The 16,798-nt window shown below is 44.0% G+C and overlaps 1 protein-coding gene and 1 long non-coding RNA gene across 8 annotated transcripts in view; one reads left to right on the top strand and one right to left on the bottom strand.

Moving 5' to 3' along the window:
• The window catches only part of PLEKHG2 (pleckstrin homology and RhoGEF domain containing G2), a 193,479-nt gene that overhangs the window by 111,930 nt on the left and 64,751 nt on the right, over window positions 1–16,798 (top strand). For 3 of the 6 annotated variants that reach the window (XM_068250464.1, XM_068250463.1, XM_068250461.1), the window contains 2 exons: window positions 6,665–6,765; window positions 16,494–16,560. In XM_068250464.1, the coding sequence (XP_068106565.1) occupies window positions 6,665–6,765; window positions 16,494–16,560 (168 nt within the window). Of the gene's footprint in view, window positions 1–6,664; window positions 6,766–12,493; window positions 12,698–16,493; window positions 16,561–16,798 lie in introns of those variants that run through there. The other 3 variants (XM_068250467.1, XM_068250466.1, XM_068250465.1) reach the window with 3 other exon arrangements.
• LOC137528836 (uncharacterized) overlaps window positions 1–16,798 on the bottom strand; it is a 167,128-nt gene that overhangs the window by 142,972 nt on the left and 7,358 nt on the right. For both annotated transcript variants that reach the window (XR_011023480.1, XR_011023481.1), the window contains exon 2: window positions 6,650–6,732. This is a non-coding gene — a long non-coding RNA (uncharacterized lncRNA). The remainder of the gene's footprint in view (window positions 1–6,649; window positions 6,733–16,798) is intronic.

Below are 16,798 nucleotides of genomic sequence, written 5' to 3'. Positions count from 1 at the left end.
ATTCCGATATTAAAAAAAGAGGACGTCTTCCTTTTGGAGGATGTCTGGTCACCCTAATACAGAACGAACATTAAACTTTTTTATAATTCCTTAATGAACTTTTATTATGCTGTCTTGTAATTTTCTGTGACATTTCTGTCCCCTGTGAGGATCCTCGCCTGTCCCCTCTGCCAGTGTCCCTGATGCTCACAGCAGTGTCACACTGTGTGACCCCTCATCCGCTATGTGAAAATTAGCCTATTAGTAAGCAGAGTTTCCGCTATAAATTCACAGGGGTCCAGCTCAGCAATTACACGAGGTTTAGCCAGCAGCCCTCTGAAAAGTCCCCCGGGGGAAATTCTTGGAGCCACAGAGCTGTAGAGCATTTCAACACAGCATAAAGCCTCCTATCAGCAGCCTGGAGAGAAGCGTTTGAGGTTCATGTGGAAAACAAGTAACCCTTCGCACACTCGCATGCAAATGTTCAAACAAATGCATTCACAGATTCACTCATCCAGGCACCACTGTTATCCCTACAGCTAAGTTAAAAGCCGGGGTCTTAGTTCACAGAAGAATGCATTCTTATGCTTAGTCACCTATACTGTGCAGAAATACCCAGGTAAACGTAGGTGTCCTAACTTTAGCCCTGTAACATGCATAGTGCAGACATGCAAACATTCATTGCATTAAACCTATCTAGGGATTAGAAGCACACCTCCTGACGTCCTCTCCTGGGACAGATAGCGCATCTTACCAATCGGACAAGGGAGCTAACGTTATGTGTCCATGTGCACCATGCACATACACCAGCATAAGCTGTGTGCATGCTGACAAACACATACAGGGGAAGGAGGGAGTGCACTGAATTACAACCCTGGCCACAAGGGTCAGTAACAAGAAAAAACCACATATATTATTATCATTTAGTATTTTATATAGCACCGACATATTACGCAGCGCTGTACAGTGTATATATATTGTCTTGTCGCTAACTGTCCCTCAAAGGAGCTCACAATCTAATCCCTACCATTGCCATATGTCTATATTATGTAGTGTAAGTACTGTAGTCTAGGGCCAATTTTAAGGAGAGCCAATTAACTTATCCGTATGTTTTTGGAATGTGGGAGGAAACAGGAGTGCCCGGAGGAATCCCACACAGACACAGAGAGAACATATAAACTCTTTGCAGATAGTGCCCTGGCTGGGATTCGAACCAGGGACCCAGCGCTGCAAGGCGAGAGAGCTAACCACTACGCCACCGTGCTGCCCATATATATCCAGGCACATCGCCTCAAGTTAGGACATTAAATAAGTTATTAAGGAAAGGGAGGTGCTGAAGGGGGTGTGGCCAGAAAAATAGCAAAAAACAATTAACCCTTGCAAACACGCCTGCAAATGTTCAAACAAATGAGTGAATCTGTCAATGCATTTGTTTGAACGTTTGCATGCGAGTGTGCAAGGGCTAATTGTTTTTTGCTATTTTTCTGGCCACACCCCCATTAGCACCTTAATTTCCTTAATGACTTCTTTAAATGTCCTAACTAGAGGCGATGTGCTTGGATATATGTGGTTCTGGGGTTGTTTTTTGTTTGTTTTTTGAGGTTCATGTGGATCTTTCCCAGATTCCAGAGTACCTCTCATGCACTGTCATCTACCCGCACTATTCAAAAATCTACAGCATTGTCCAAATCACAGAGCCTAATTCCCCAGTACAGGGAGAGTTTTCCTCTGCATTTCAAATTTATTATTATTATAGAATAATTATTTTCATTTAATCACGCATTAAAAGTTTTGTTAAAAAAACAGTTCGATTTTTTTGGGGGAATAATAGAAACATAAAATAACGTGAGCTTAACCACTTCAGGACCACAGGCTTACACCCCCCTAGTGACTAGTCTATTTTTTTACAATTTAAGGCTCTGCAGCTTTAAAAGCTTGCTGCAAAGCCATACAACTGCGCACAAAAGTGAATCCCCCTCCCCTTTTCTGCCCACCAACAGAGCTTTCTGTTGGTGGGCTCTGATTGCTCCTACAATGTTTATTTTTTTATTTATTTGTTTGTATATATTTTTTTTTAAAAGTTCTCTTTTTATTTTATTTGTTTCCCTCCCCCCGACAGCCAATCCCAGCTCTCCTCAGACCTGTCGGAATTTATCTATTTGACCGATCTATCTGATGGGAAATTGCATGGTGTGTACCAGGCTTTAGACTGATGACAGAGCGGCATAGACGCGTGTGATCCCCTACAAAACTCCGCCCCAGGACTTGATGCCTTTCGGCATTAGGCAGTCCTGGGGCTGCCACCCACTCGACACCGATTGGTGTAAGGCAGTCGGGAGGGGGTTAAAGAGGGACTTAAAGAGACTCCGTAACAAAAATTGCATCCTGTTTTTTATCATCCTAAAAGTTCCAAAAGCTATTCTAATGTGTTCTGGCTTACTGCAGCACTTTGTACTATCACAGTCTCTGTAATAAATCAATGTATCTTTCCCCTGTCAGACTTGTCGGCCTGTGTCTGGAAGGCTGCCAAGTTCTTCAGTGTTGTGGTTCTGCTATGAACTCCCCCTTCCAGGCCCCTCTATGCACACTGCCTGTGTGCTATTTAGATTAGGGCAGCTTCTCTCTTCTCTCTTATCTTTTACAAGCTGGATAAATCGTCCTCTGAGCTGGCTGGGCTTTCACATACTGAGGAGTTACAGACAAGGGCAAAGCTGTTTGCAGGAAGAAAAGAGCAGCCTGAAACTTCAGTGCATGAGAACCGCAGGGGGAAAGAAACACACAAATGATCTCTTGAGATTCAAAAGGAAGGGTGTATACAGCCTGCTTGTGTATGGATGTATTTTCTATGTGTGGACATACTGTACATCAACCTACTTCCTGTTTTGGTGGCCATTTTGTTAGTTTATAAACAAACTTTTTAAAACTGTTTTTAACCACTTTTAATGCGGTGAGGAGTGGCGAAATTGTGTCAGAGGGTAATAGGAGATGTCCCCTAACGCACTGGTATGTTTACTTTTGTGCGATTTTAACAATACAGATTCTCTTTAAACCCAGGATTGAGCATCATCTCAATCTGTAGTTGATACCCCTTTCCCATGAGAAATCTGTACCTTTTCCCGAATAGATCATCAGAGACATCTCTATGGGTGATATTGTGGTAAAACCCCTCCCAAAATGTGATGTCAGGGCCTTGGCGCTGACAGCTTGCTGTCTGAGAACTTTGTTGCATTGTGGGAAATAACGTCATTCACACAGCATCCCCCTCTGTGCACAGATCTCTCAGTAAACAAACATGCGGAATTTCTGCATTTTACATTACAGTCAAAATCCGCCGACTTTAGAGATTAATAGCAAAGCCCCCATAGGTGATAGAAACACCAAAAGGGTATGTTAATCAGAAGTGTGGGAACAAGAGGAAAACATTTTTTCAAAAAGAATTTGTAGTTTTTGAGAAAATCGATGTTAAAGTCAGCGGAAATTTCCGTGAAAATCCTCATTGGAATGCGGGAATCAGTAGCGGTAATCTGCAATGGCGGAAAGTGGATTATCCACAGAATCGGAATTTGGCATTTCCGACCATCCATACCCTCGGGTCCTTGCCGAGTTTTCGGCAATGTAGTGTGACTCACCTGTCCGGGCCGGTGCACTCCCATCATCCTCACTGGGGTGCCTCTCCACTGTGACTAAAGAAGGAGCACACAGGCTTGGACCGGTGAGTCCCTACAATGTTGAAACCTCTGCAGGGGCCCTGCAGACCAAAATAAAGTCGGGGTGGGAGGCTTGGTTGGGTGTCCCAACTGCACTCGGGGGCCATGGGGCAATGGCCCAGTTCACCACCATGAAAGCACAGGTCCTGCCTATAAAAATCTTGGTATTTTCCTCACCTCACTTGAACTGTAGAAGCCGCTCATACTAGCGGCGGAACGTCTCCTGAAACACAAAACAGGCGTCCAGCTTCTCGCCATGGATAAGTGCAAAACATCACATCCATGACTGATTTTTATTAGCCTAGTTTGCCATATATTTGCTTAATTCGGCCACCGCTCGGTATCTGCCATCAGATGTCTGCGTAGCGGGGCATCTGGGACGACCTGTAATTGCTTCATTCTGCGGATTAATAGAATTAGCCGCGCGGCAGATGGATTTTTGTTTTCTGGACAGACCGTAAAGCAAAACCAAACAACATCTGTGTCTAATGAAATGATTGCTAGGTGCCACAGAGGGGACTGGAGGAAAGTTCACGAGGACTGGGGTTCCTGTCTAATAATGCTTGAGAATGACACATCCGGCAGCGGCAGCCTCAGCACTGAGGTCATTCCTGCCTGAACTCATCATGCAGATTACATTTCTATACACAGTGTTAATGCCTTGCGGGTTATAATTATGTTTGCTGTATACATGAACTCTCCACACGTGTTCTGCTAAGCAAATAATCAGCTGAGCTATAAAAGCTTATGGAAGTGGATGATCGGATGTCGGTAGCAGCCAATAAAACATCAGTCTGCTCAAAACTCATATTCGCCCAGTTTACAAGCAAAGTGTGTGTGTAAGCCAGGCTGTGGCAAGCGGCTTGTTCCCAGGTGCCTGTGCAGGAAGTGACATCACAGGTCACGTGACTGAGAATGGAAAGCATTCACTAAATGCTGGCAACTATGGTTATTTTATTTATATAAGTTATTTTTTTTTATAAAGCAGCATTATCTTCATTGGTGCTGTATAGATTGCACTATAGACAATAGTGGGGACGACAATAAACACATAAATAATTCACAGCACAGTAGGAACATCTAGCGAGTGCAAGATACATTTATTGGTCCTCCACGGTATGTAAACAATCTATATTGGTACGTGTTAAGCTGTGTACCCACCTGGCGATTTTTACATGACCTTGCGAGGTGGGTACAGGCGCACGACTGCAAACGCCACTTAGTATCACGCGATAACTACAGACCGACACGGCGGATCTTTAAGATCCCCGATGTCACCGGTCAAAGTACCGCGATTGCTGGAAGTCTCGCTTGTGCTGTCGTGTACATAGCATGATTTCGCGCTTAACCCATGGACAGGAAGAGGCGTCCCTAGCGACAGTCGTCAAGGGGACGTCGCTGGACACGTCGAGCAGTGAGTACGCAGCTTAAGTTTGTCAGTGTCCTGGGGTCCCCTCCAACCTGGCCTGGTCAGCGGCTTCTGTGCATGTCCAAGCACATGGCCATACCTGAGTTCACGCTCATGTGGCCAGGGGCATTCTGCACAGACGCGGTACTACTCCCGTCCGCGGGAGTGCAGCCACCCACTCACGCATGCGCAGGTTGGCGGCCATTACGGAGGAGACCCCAGGACATTGGCAGAGAGCGGAGCTGCGGCGAGGGACATATAGGCTTCTAGGGGCTAAAGGAAGTCCCAGGTAAGTAAATCTGATTTTCTTTGATTTGCCTCATGTACCCTTTAAGAGGGCTCAATGTAAAACTTGCACTGTAGCCATAGCTCCTTAGCTACACCACTGCATGGAAGTTTTGAAAAAAGCCCAGAGATGGCTCTTGGTGATTTGTGTTACATTGTATCATCATATAGTGTCAGTAAAGAAGGATTGATCGGCACTAGATGCTTTCCTGGCAGGACGCCGGGGGTATGAGGGATTACTCACTGTGCCTGAAGAATAAAACAATTGTAACAATTTGAAAAACAAATAGGAGATCTGATACACATATAGAAGCAACGATCTAACAGCTCAGAGATCTCTGAGGAAGCAAGCAGAAGCTTGCGAAACAGCTGTCAGATCCTTGCTTGTATACAGTATGTGTATCTTGTCTATGACGGGGATGAAATAAAACGATCAAAGATTTGCATATTCATTTGATGCCCGGTTCTCCTCTTTCTTTTTCAAAGTGCACCATATAGTGTCACATGTTATCTCATAGCCCCCACAACTGTCCCTCTTTCTGGACCAAATCCCTCTGTCCCTCTACATGTGTTGATATATGTATTTATTAACTGAAAAATGTTGATCTATTTCTTGTTTTCAAGTGTTAAAATGAAGAAAAACGAATGATGATAGAGAGGGCCATTGGGGTTTGAATGATCAAACTACAGCTTTTGATTTTGAATTCTTTGTGATATATGTGACAAGGGGTGTGGTGGGGGCGTGGTTAGAGGTGTGACAGGGATGTGTCTAATGTTGGGAATACATGATGAGTTTTTCTGGCAGATAGATGGCCCAGCCGATAATTTCTGACACGTCTGAACTGATTTCGATCATTTTTATGATCGATTTTCTCATAGAAGTGAATAGAGATTGATAAGAAAAACGATTGGAAAATGGATCAGAAAAAGGATTGGACAGTAAATCTGCCCAAAAAAATTAATGGTCTATTCCCAGCATTATGCTGGGAATACACCATGCGTTTTTCCAGCAGATACAGTAGATGGTTCGACAGATAATTTCCGACATGTCTGATCGTTTTACCGCTCAATTTCTCATAGAAGTGAGCGGGATTATTTCAACTGTGTGGGCGCAAACCACCTAACGCTGTGGCTTGCGCACGCTAACACTTAGGGTACACTAACTGGCTTAGCGTCGGTTAGTGAATCAAGCCCATTGTGTATTCCCAGTATTAGTGTCTTTCTTATCTCAAAAAGTTGTGAGGTATCAGCCAGCAGTGTGACACTTTACCTTCTCTCTCCACAGGATTATCTGGGCTGCATTATAGACTGCGGTCAGCTCCCTCTGAAACCCGAGCAAGTCAGCACTTTATTCTGCAACATCGAAGATATTTATGAGTTTAACAGGTAAGAATGTCTGTGTTGTCTAATATCAACCGTTCATATAAATAGGTAACAGTTTAAAGGTCAACAATACACAACACTTATGGGGGTGTATTATAATAGCAATCAGGATTGTAAGTGCATACAAAGTGTATAGCAGAAAACTGGTGGACAGGATAGAATGTACTTGTTTCTTCTCCTCTCTGGATTCAGATAATGGGCGGGTCAAACAGGTCACAGGTGTAACCATGTGACAACCAAAGAAGGAAGAAAATAGATGCATGACCACATTTCCAAGCATCCCTGCATTACAGTAGAAATATTGCCGTCGTATGTCGCTCGGTATTAGTCATGGAGAGAACCCGAAGGCATAACAACAAAAGTTGTTTAGGTGATACCTTTCATGACTAGCGGTACAAGATTTCTTTGCAAGCTTTCGAAACTTAGAGAACTAAGAATTGAACTTCATCCCAATCAGTAGCTAATAGCCCCTTTTACATGTTTCCTGTCTGTGAACCTCGTTGCATTGTGGGAAATAGCTGTTTCCAACAGCCAATAAAAGCAAACAGCATCTTCCAGTGACATCACCTGCCAGAAGTAAAAATGTCACCATGTGGTAAAAGTCAGAATGTAAATCATGGAGAGGAAAGCTTTTACAACGGGTAAACACTGACTAAGGCTCCCTGGACACTGCAAATCCGTTTTCCGATTCCGTTTCCGATTTGCAATTCCGATTTTCCCTGAATGCAGTCAACAGAAAAACAGAGTAAAAAACGCAGCATGCAGTAACGATTAAGGCTCCCAGCACACTCCGAAACTGTTTTGCGTTTCCGATTCCGATTTGCAATTCCGATTTCCCTGAATGCAATCAACAAAAAAAACCACTGCATGCAGTAACGATTAAAAATCGGAATCGATGTAAAAACCGATTAAAAATCGGAATTGGGATCGCATGCAGTGTGCAGGGAGCCTAACAGTCAGAATAGGATGTAAAAAACAATTAAAAGTCGGAATCGGAATCACATGCAGTGTGCAGGGAGCCTTAATCATTTATACATAATTATTGTAAAAATGAAGCACTTTTTTTTACTACATTATTTTCACTGCAGGTCCTCTATAAGTTTTTTCTTCAGGCATGTTTCAGAACTGGATCAGAACCATAAGGTATAATTCTGACTAAGAAGAAACTTAGTTTCAAAAGCTTGCAAAGAAATCTTAGTCAGTACAAATCTGGGCCCATATGCAAGATTCCCCTAGACTTGTGAATGAAATGCTTTCTAAACCACCAGCAAGCAAGAAAATACTCAAAATTATTTTGATAGCACTTTTTCAACTCCTTTTGGCTGTTTTTCAAGTGCAAAAATGTTGATAAGTTATTTTAACCAGAAGATGAAAAATGATCTCCTAGGAGAAAACTCAGGTGAAAATGTTAATTGCATATGGGCCAGGGGGCCACATGCAATTCACTTTTTCACCTGAGTTTTCTCCTAGGTGATATTTTTTAATTTGCCAATAAAATGCCTGTTAAGCCATCAGCAAGCAAGAAAATACTCAAAATAATTTTGATAGTACTTTTGTACTTACTTCTCAGTACTTTTTTATTTGAAAAGCGCTGGAAAGTTATTTTAAATAGAAGATGAAAAATTATCTCCTAGGAGAAAACACAGGAGAAGAGTGGAATTGCATATGGACCATGGTGTCTAAATAAAGAAGGATATTGAAGTTGATAGTAAGTAAGTAAGTAGTAAGAACTGTAAGACCTTAGCATGTTAAGAGGCAATTAAAGTCTTCACGATCCTCTCTCCGTGTCCTCAGTCCACCGCTGTACCCTGTTCAAAATTGGCTTTTTCGGGAGTCCTCGGAAGGCTTCAGAAGCACTCGCGTCCCCATGTGCTTCCGAAGATGGGTGTATTTGTGCTGTGCACATACAAGTCCGCATGTCTTCGGAAGTGCTTGGGGACAAGAGCTACCTAAGGAGGACTGAAGACGTAATCGACCTGCAAGTCAAATAATTTCACCGGGGGGGACAGTGCTGGAAAGAGGACATGGAGAGAGGACCGGGAAGGCTCTATAGGATCAAGAGCCTCCCCTAATCTTAGGTGAGTATCTAAGTTTATTTTTTCCCTTACTTCAGGGTTTCTTTGAAAGAGAACCTGTAAGAAAAAAGTTCCCCTATGGGGGGACTTTTCTCGGGAGAGGGAAACCTTTGGATACTAATGAGGCTTCCCCCATCCTTCTGTGTAGTCCCGATCCAGCGCCGGCAGCCCCACAGAAGCGCCTGCACCACACGGCGATATTTATCTTTCACTGCGCAGTAGAGAGGAGCCCGAGGGGCCATCGGAACCCGAGGGGGGAAGCTGGTACTGCGTCTGCGTTGCATCTCAGAGGTGAATATTGCCAGCTGCTGTTCGAGGGAGTCAGCGCTGGATCGGTGCTGCCCAGGAGGAAGGGGAAATTCTCAGTAGGATCAAGAAGAGTGGAGGACAGGGGAAGCCTCATTAGGATCCAGAGGCTTCCCCCTACTGAGGTAAGTACCCCTCAGGCGGGTTTTTTTTGCATTACAGTGTCTCTTTAAATTACTGAAGTCAGTCTGGAGGTTTAGGCACGGTAACATCTGAGACATCGGCAAAATCTTGAGGAATTATTTAGAATGTCATTGGCCAAAAACACCAGATGTTTACTTTAACTTTTCTTTTCTTCTGTCTGCACTTGGTCTTGATGATTTTTCATCAAGTTTAGTAACCAAAAATATGTTTCAGAGGTGACTGGTTCTCTTAAAAACAGCAGGAGTAAGGGAAACTCTTAGCTTGCTTTTTGTTGGACTTTTCTTGTCACCCAGATGATTATTAATGTGGAGCTTGGTGATGTGAACAGCACATGGGTAATGTGAAGAGCACATGTTCTGTCTGCTTTGATGTGTACCTTCATGCTGCTGAAACCCAATGAAAGATAAATCGATGCTAGACACAGCCATGGCCCTGGGACATTACAAATGGTGGCAGTTTTAAAGGGACCCCGAGTAGACGCATTAAAGTGGACCTGAACTCAGAACTCCCCTCTGCTCTAAAAGATACGCAAACGCATAATAACCTTTAAACAAAAAACACTTCTTCCTTACAGCTGACACAAATCCTGCAATAAATCTGCACAGTTTCTACTTCCTGATTCATGGAAGCAGACATATTTGTTTACAGCCTGTGCTTTCAAATGGGCTTATCTGCTATAGGCAGTCACGTGACACAGGGGAGATCAAAGTACAACTAGTGATTAGACACAACTGAGGGGGAATTACACAGGCTAAACTCTCTAAAGAGACACTGAAGCGAAAAAAAAATGATGATCTTATGATTTGTATGTGTAGTACAGCTAAGAAAAAAAACATTAAGATCAGATACATCAGTCTAATTGTTTCCAGTACAGGAAGAGTTAAGAAACTCCAGTTGTTATCTGTATGCAAAAAAGCTATTAAGCTCTGACTAACTTGGTCATGGAGAGGGCTGTTATCTGACTTTTATTATCTCAACTGTAATTGAACTGTTTACTTTTCCTCTGCTAGAGGAGAGGTCATTACTTCACAGACTGCTCTGAAAGACTCATTTTGAATGCTGAGTGTTGTGTAATCTGCACATATTATAGAATTATGCAATGTTAGAAAAAACACTATATACCTGAAAATAAAAATATGAGAATATTTTTTTTGCTGCTAATCTTCTAGTAATTATTCATAGTAAACAACCAATTCTTTATATCATATATTTTTTTTCGCTTCAGTGTCTCTTTAAATACATACAGGGTGCATTTCTGTTACGTTTTCCTTGTGTCCTGTGCAAGAGTTCAGGTCCACTTTAAAAGCAAATCTGAACTTACCTGGGGCCTCCTCCAGCACCCCGTAGACTGCGAGGTCCCTCTGTGTCCTCTGGCTCCACTCCGTGTTGCTTCTGGTGGCCCCATTAGTGCGGCAACTTTGGCTAACGAGTCGTGTGCCCGTCCGTGCATCTGACTCAATCACGTGCCCGTCGCTGTAAGTGTCCTGGGCATGGGCGGTTCTTGAAAGTCTGAACCGTGCATGCGCAGGACACTTACGCCGATGGGTGCGTGATCGAGTGGGGAGCGCAGATGGGGCTGCCAGTGGGACCACGAAGGGCACCCAGAGGAAGCTGAGGGACCTCATGGTCGGGGGGGGGGGGGTTGACGAAGCCCCAGTTAAGTTCAGATTTGTTTTTAATGCGCAGGGGCGTAACTAGTAATCACTGGGTCCCTCTGCAAAATTTTGGATGGGGGTCCCCCTCCCCCGACAACCTGGGGGCAGGGCACTGTACATAAATGCCTGCTGCCCACTAAATAGGGACTGTCTACAAATCTTTGTCTGCAAAACGTTGTATGATTTCTTATCAGTGGCTGAGCAGATGCAGTAATTAGACCAATTTTGCAGAGAGCAGAAAGTTTTTTCTTAATTGCCTTAGTTGTCTGTCTGTAAGGACAGGGCCCCCTGTGGCTTCTGGGCCCCCCAATAAACCCTTGCAGTGTCTATTGTTATGCCCCTGTACTCCCGCCCTCAGTGAGAGTGCTAGGTTTGATCAGTGTAGGAGTTCCTTCCTTGATTAGCTAATGTCAAATAAACCAGTTGTAAATGACATTCCTTTGCAGTTTAATGCTGACCCAAACCACCGCAGGACTGTCTTTCAGCTGGATGTAGTTTTTAGGGGGTTTTAGCTGTAAAAGAGCCTTTGACACAAATAGTAACATCTGGAGCCTCTGCTTTATAATTTATTAGCTGGTGTATTTAGATGTTTTGTACTATGTAAAGCTCTACGGAAGATGTTGGCGCTATATTACTAAATAATAATCTGTCTGGACTGACAGGCAGTACTTATATACTACGCCATAGCAGCCAGTCTGTTTGTCCTCTACCATCTTCTTCAGCCAGACTTCAGGTGCTGCAGTCTGAAATACCTGCGGCAGCGTCATCCATTCCCGGCCGCCGCAATGCATGCTGGGAGATGTCAGTCTTTAATGTGAGCACATCTCCTAGCATGCATAGTGGCGGCTGGAAACACGCGACACTGACGTGGGAGATTGTGGCTCCTGCGGATCTGGCTGAAGAAGATGGCATAGCGCATACATAAATATTCATGGCAATAATGTATCTTATTAATAAAAAAAACCCTTCAATTTAACCTCTTCTTTTTACAATTAAAAGTTTAGCAGAGGCTTTTTACCCTACTTCCGAGGCCTGCCTCCAAGAAATTTTGGGCATATAAGGACTGATGTAATTATTTTATTGCACACATTAGCAGAGAGCAAAGAAAAGATTTCATCAGCAGGGGGAGGGGGGGGGGGGTGTTGGAGAGATAGGACACTATGCTTTAAAGAGTTTAGAGAAGCCACATATGCTATCTTCACACCTTCCCCTGGACAAATAATGGTGGGCAGCTAGAGGGAGAGGGGGGAGCATGGCGGCTCCTGTAGCTATTGGAAACCAGGACTAGCTGCAGAAAAAAATTGGCGCTAGGTTCCCTTTAAGTAATACAAGAGGGACACAACCATCCCCCACTCTTCCAGGAACAGGAGCAAGACAGGACTCTGCAAGCTCAGGACCAGGTCACACAGGTGATTTGCTGCAGCTGTAAATCTATCCTGCTATTTTCCCTGGTGATTTGTAGCTGGTGATTTCAGAGGAGCTGCCTACAGTACCTGTCTATGCAGCTACAAATGACAGTTATTTACAAGTAACAGTATACCGGTACATAAACAGGAGCTACAGACACCACAGATGGAGTCACGGCCCTAAAACGCTAATGGAGCTGCTTTGCCAATGAGTGGGAAATGCTGAGTACTGATGATTCATTGCTGCTATGTAAACCAAGGCAAATCTTTATGACCCTGTTGCTGGCATGACCGATACCTCATAACAGTCAATCAATGCTCAGTGTAAATTGCCTCCTTAAAACAGAAGGTATTTGCGATAAATCAGCTTACAGGCCCCATTCACATCTGAAATCGCAAAACGCTAGTGCTTAGCGGTAAAAATCACTGGACACTTCCACGTTTCAGAGCGATCGCGATCAGCGTTTTACTAAGTACTGTTCTACGATCGCTCCAGAATCGCAGCAAAAATGTTGCAGGTAACGCGTTTTGCGACTGATGCAAAACGCCCGCGATCGGCGCCAATCGCGGCAGTGAGAACACTGCTATAGGTTAGAATAGCACTAGTGCTTTAAAAAGCTCTAGCGCTTTAGGGCTATTAGCGGGAATTAGCGCCCTTAGGGCCTATTCACACTTAAAAGCACAAGGCAGCGCTTAGAGCTACCGTTTTGCGCGGATTATTTTAATGCGATTAGCATGGTAAAATCATTGTACAGTTCCGCGATGGCCGACGATCGCTATCATGCAATTGTTTAAGCACTGTGCCGCGATAGCTCGAGAATCGTGGTAAAATGCTGCAGGCAACACGTTTCGCAATTGCCATTAATCGCGGAATGCCCGCGATCGGCGGCAATCATGGCAGTGAGATCACTGCCATTCAGTTATAATTTAGCGGGAATCACCCGCTAATCGCCATAGTGAGAATGGGCCCTAAGTGACAAACTGTGCTCACCCACAATGCAACACTACTGAATTTGCAAATGATCTCTTTATGCCCCTGAAGCCAGGCTTATATACAGAACCGCTGGTGTATAGCAAGCCTATAACTTATAAAATGTACAAAGCCACACCAACCCCACACGCAGACAGCCTGTTTCAGACTATTGGTCCTCATCACTGCATGGCAGGGATTGATTTGGTTGTATGGGATAAGGGCTTGGACCAGTACACCAGAATACCCAAGCAGCTCTGGGTGACCCTAAACCACTAGGAAAATATAGGGGACCAAGAGACCAAAAAGCCCTCCTACTAAAAAGCAATGCTCAATGTAGTTTGCCTTCTTAAAGCGGACCGAAACCAAACATTTTTTTAATTAAAAATATTTCGTGGCACCACTCTGACACATACAAAGATAAATAAACACTCCTTCAAACCTATGATCATTTCAGTGCATGCTTTTCACCCTTCTCTTTCCATAACTAGGGTTATACTGGGGGCAGCCATTAGCAATTCCTCCTTTGCTGGACACCTCCTACTCCACCAGTCTGCTGGATTCTGTCCCGGCAATATGAAAGGAAGAAAGGGGTTCCTCCAATAAATGTAAAATATTTTATATTTGTCATCATGCAGCTTAAAAAAGGCTGCTATTTATTATTATAATTTAGAAAATAGATTTTATTTCTGAAATCTTGTATTTTTAATTTGGGTCCACTTTAACAGAAGGTATTTGCGATAATTCAGCTTTAAGTGAGCAACTGTAGTTACCCACAATGCATCACTACTGAATATGCAAATGATCTCTTTATGCCCCTGTAGCCAGGCATCCAGAACCGCTGGTGTATAGCGAGCCTAAAGCTTTAAAGAGAATCTGTACTCTAATATTCTTACAATAAAAAGCATACCATTCTATTCATTATTTTCTCCTGTGCCCCTCTGTGCTGTTTCTGCCACTCTCTGCTGCAATCCTGGCTTGTAATTAACAGTTTTAGGCAATGTTTACAAACAAACTAACCAGCTTCTAATAGGCTCAGCTAAGCATAGTGTGTCAGTCATTCAGAGTGTGCAGGGGGCCTGCAGAGGGTGTGTATCGCTTCTACCAATCACAAGCAGCCCTGCACATTCCACACAATCAAGCCTTAGCCCGACAAACAGGACAGAGGAAAGATACATTGATTTATTACAGAGACAGTGCAGTTAGGAAAGACTGCAGTAAGCCAGAGCAGATTAGAACAGGCATAGGAACTTATAGGATAGAAGAACTAAGGCTGAAAAATTTGTTACAGAGTCTCTTTAAGTTTTACAGAGCCACATCAACCCAACATGCAGACAGCCTGTTTCGGACTGTGCTTGGCAGGGATTGATATGGCTCTATGGGATAGGGGCTTGGACCAGTACAATAGAATACCCAAGCAGCTCAGGGTGATCCAAAACCAATCAAGTAAAGCTCTGCACAACCGCTCGACAGCCACCTCCCAAAAAAAACGGCTGGTCGGCCAAGAATCATTTAAAAAAGGTGTCCCAACTACGGTAAAAGACAGCGATTGATTGATCATGCAGATTGATCTTTCCTGGCGAATTGGTTTGGCTGATAATCAGTGTTATCCAGTAGCCATTCGTACCAAACAATCAAAAACGATCACTCCATTCAAACCAGTATGCCGGATTTTGCTTCCCAGATCCTCATTTTCACGCTTCCACTAATGTTGCATTCGGCAGGCCATCGCTTATAAAGGGAAGATCCGAGCACTTTAAAGGAATACTGTAGGGGGGTCGGGGGAAAAATGAGTTGAACTTACCCAGGGCTTCTAATGGTCCCCCGCAGACATCCTGTGCCCGCGCAGCCACTAACCGATGCTCCAGCCCCGCCTCTGGTTGACTTTGAAGTCTGAAAACCACTGCGTCTGCGTTGCCGTGTCCTTGCTACCGCTGATGTCACCAGGAGCGTACTGTGCAGGCTCAGTATGGTCTGTGTCTGCGCAGTACGCTCCTGGTGACATCAGTGGGAGCGAGGACACGGCAACGCAGGCGCAGTTGCCGTGGCAGGGGCTGGAGGAAATGTTCCTAAATTTCAGATCCTTAAACCATTGTTTAATTCAACCGTGCTCTGACGTCGTACATTCGTCACAAACCGTCGGGATCGCTTGCTTTTTGACAAGGGTGATAGAGCGTGTTTACGGAGCATAACACTGAATTCACATTGAGTATTTTTTGCCTTGAAACTGGAATGTATTTACAAGATGTGCCACAGATGTTTTCTGGATAATCTGCAGACTGGGCATTTTTCAGTAAAGAAAAAAAAAAAGTATACACACAAAAAACACCACACAAGGCTATAGTTAGGGGTCATGAGACATCTCTTAAAAGGCACCAAGCACCATCTTTTGGCACCCAGGGCATCTCAATACCACATTCAATATGTATGCCAACAATGTGGCTCATTAATGAAAAAAACTTAAATTTTACCTCTTCTTTTTACATTTACAAGTTTAGCAGCGGGTTTTATTAGCTTACTTCTGAGGCCTGCCCAACCGCTGAGAGGTTTCAGGCAGATAATGACTAATGTAGATTGAACACTGTGCTTTAAAGAGTTTAGAGAAGTCACAGATGCTATCTTCACACCCTCCCCTGGATAAATAATGAGCAGCTAGAAAGGTAGGAGGGGACATGACAGCTCCTATAGCTATTAGAGACCCGGGAAAAAAGGTGGTGCTTGGCCACAGTGTAGATTGCCATAAAGGGTAAAGACAGTGTAAGCAAGTCAGTGCGATTAGTACTGTACTGTACAAGCAGGCCAGTGGAGGGCTTCCTGCTTTCATAGAAGCAGACATCCTGTGTTTACCAATACGTTGCTCTGTTCTGCCATGGCAGCCAGCTGAAACAGCTGAGAGATCAAATACACTGTTGATTAGTCACAGATGAGGGGCAATTACACAGACTACACTCTCTAAATACATATAGGGCACAGTTCTCTCTGTTTTCCTTCTGTTCTGTGCAAGAGTTCAGGTCCACTTTAAGCAATCAGAGTTGGGCTGGAGGAGGGGAGGACAGGCTGCAGCAGCATGCAGCTTTGTACTGCATCAGGAAGTGTTATATCAGTGATAAATCTGCAGGAACAGCAGGAGAGCTAGTATGATGCCATGAATCATGTTGATACTCTTGTTTTACAGTGAACTGCTGGAGGAGTTGGAGAACTGTACATCTGCTCACATGATCGCTGAGTGCTTTGTCATGAGGGTAAGGCTCCCCCTGCTGGTAGAATTAGTTTCTGCATGAAACAAACTATGTCAGTGGCATCAGCGCCTGCGTGTCGAAGAATGAATATTTATGGCTTCTTTTTACTGGAGACTGTTAATCTGAATACTCACCTCGCAACCCAGGATGATGGATCCCAGCAACATCCTACGACGATCCATCTTCCTGGTGACGGGTATACGTGACGTCGCCCGACGGGTGCGAAGGAGACTTCAAGAGA

This window comes from Hyperolius riggenbachi, chromosome 8 (assembly GCF_040937935.1).
Source record: "Hyperolius riggenbachi isolate aHypRig1 chromosome 8, aHypRig1.pri, whole genome shotgun sequence".
NCBI classification, from domain to species: domain Eukaryota; kingdom Metazoa; phylum Chordata; class Amphibia; order Anura; family Hyperoliidae; genus Hyperolius; species Hyperolius riggenbachi.
The sequence above is the reverse complement of the archived record's forward strand: the minus strand, read 5'-3'. Positions and strand labels throughout refer to the sequence as shown.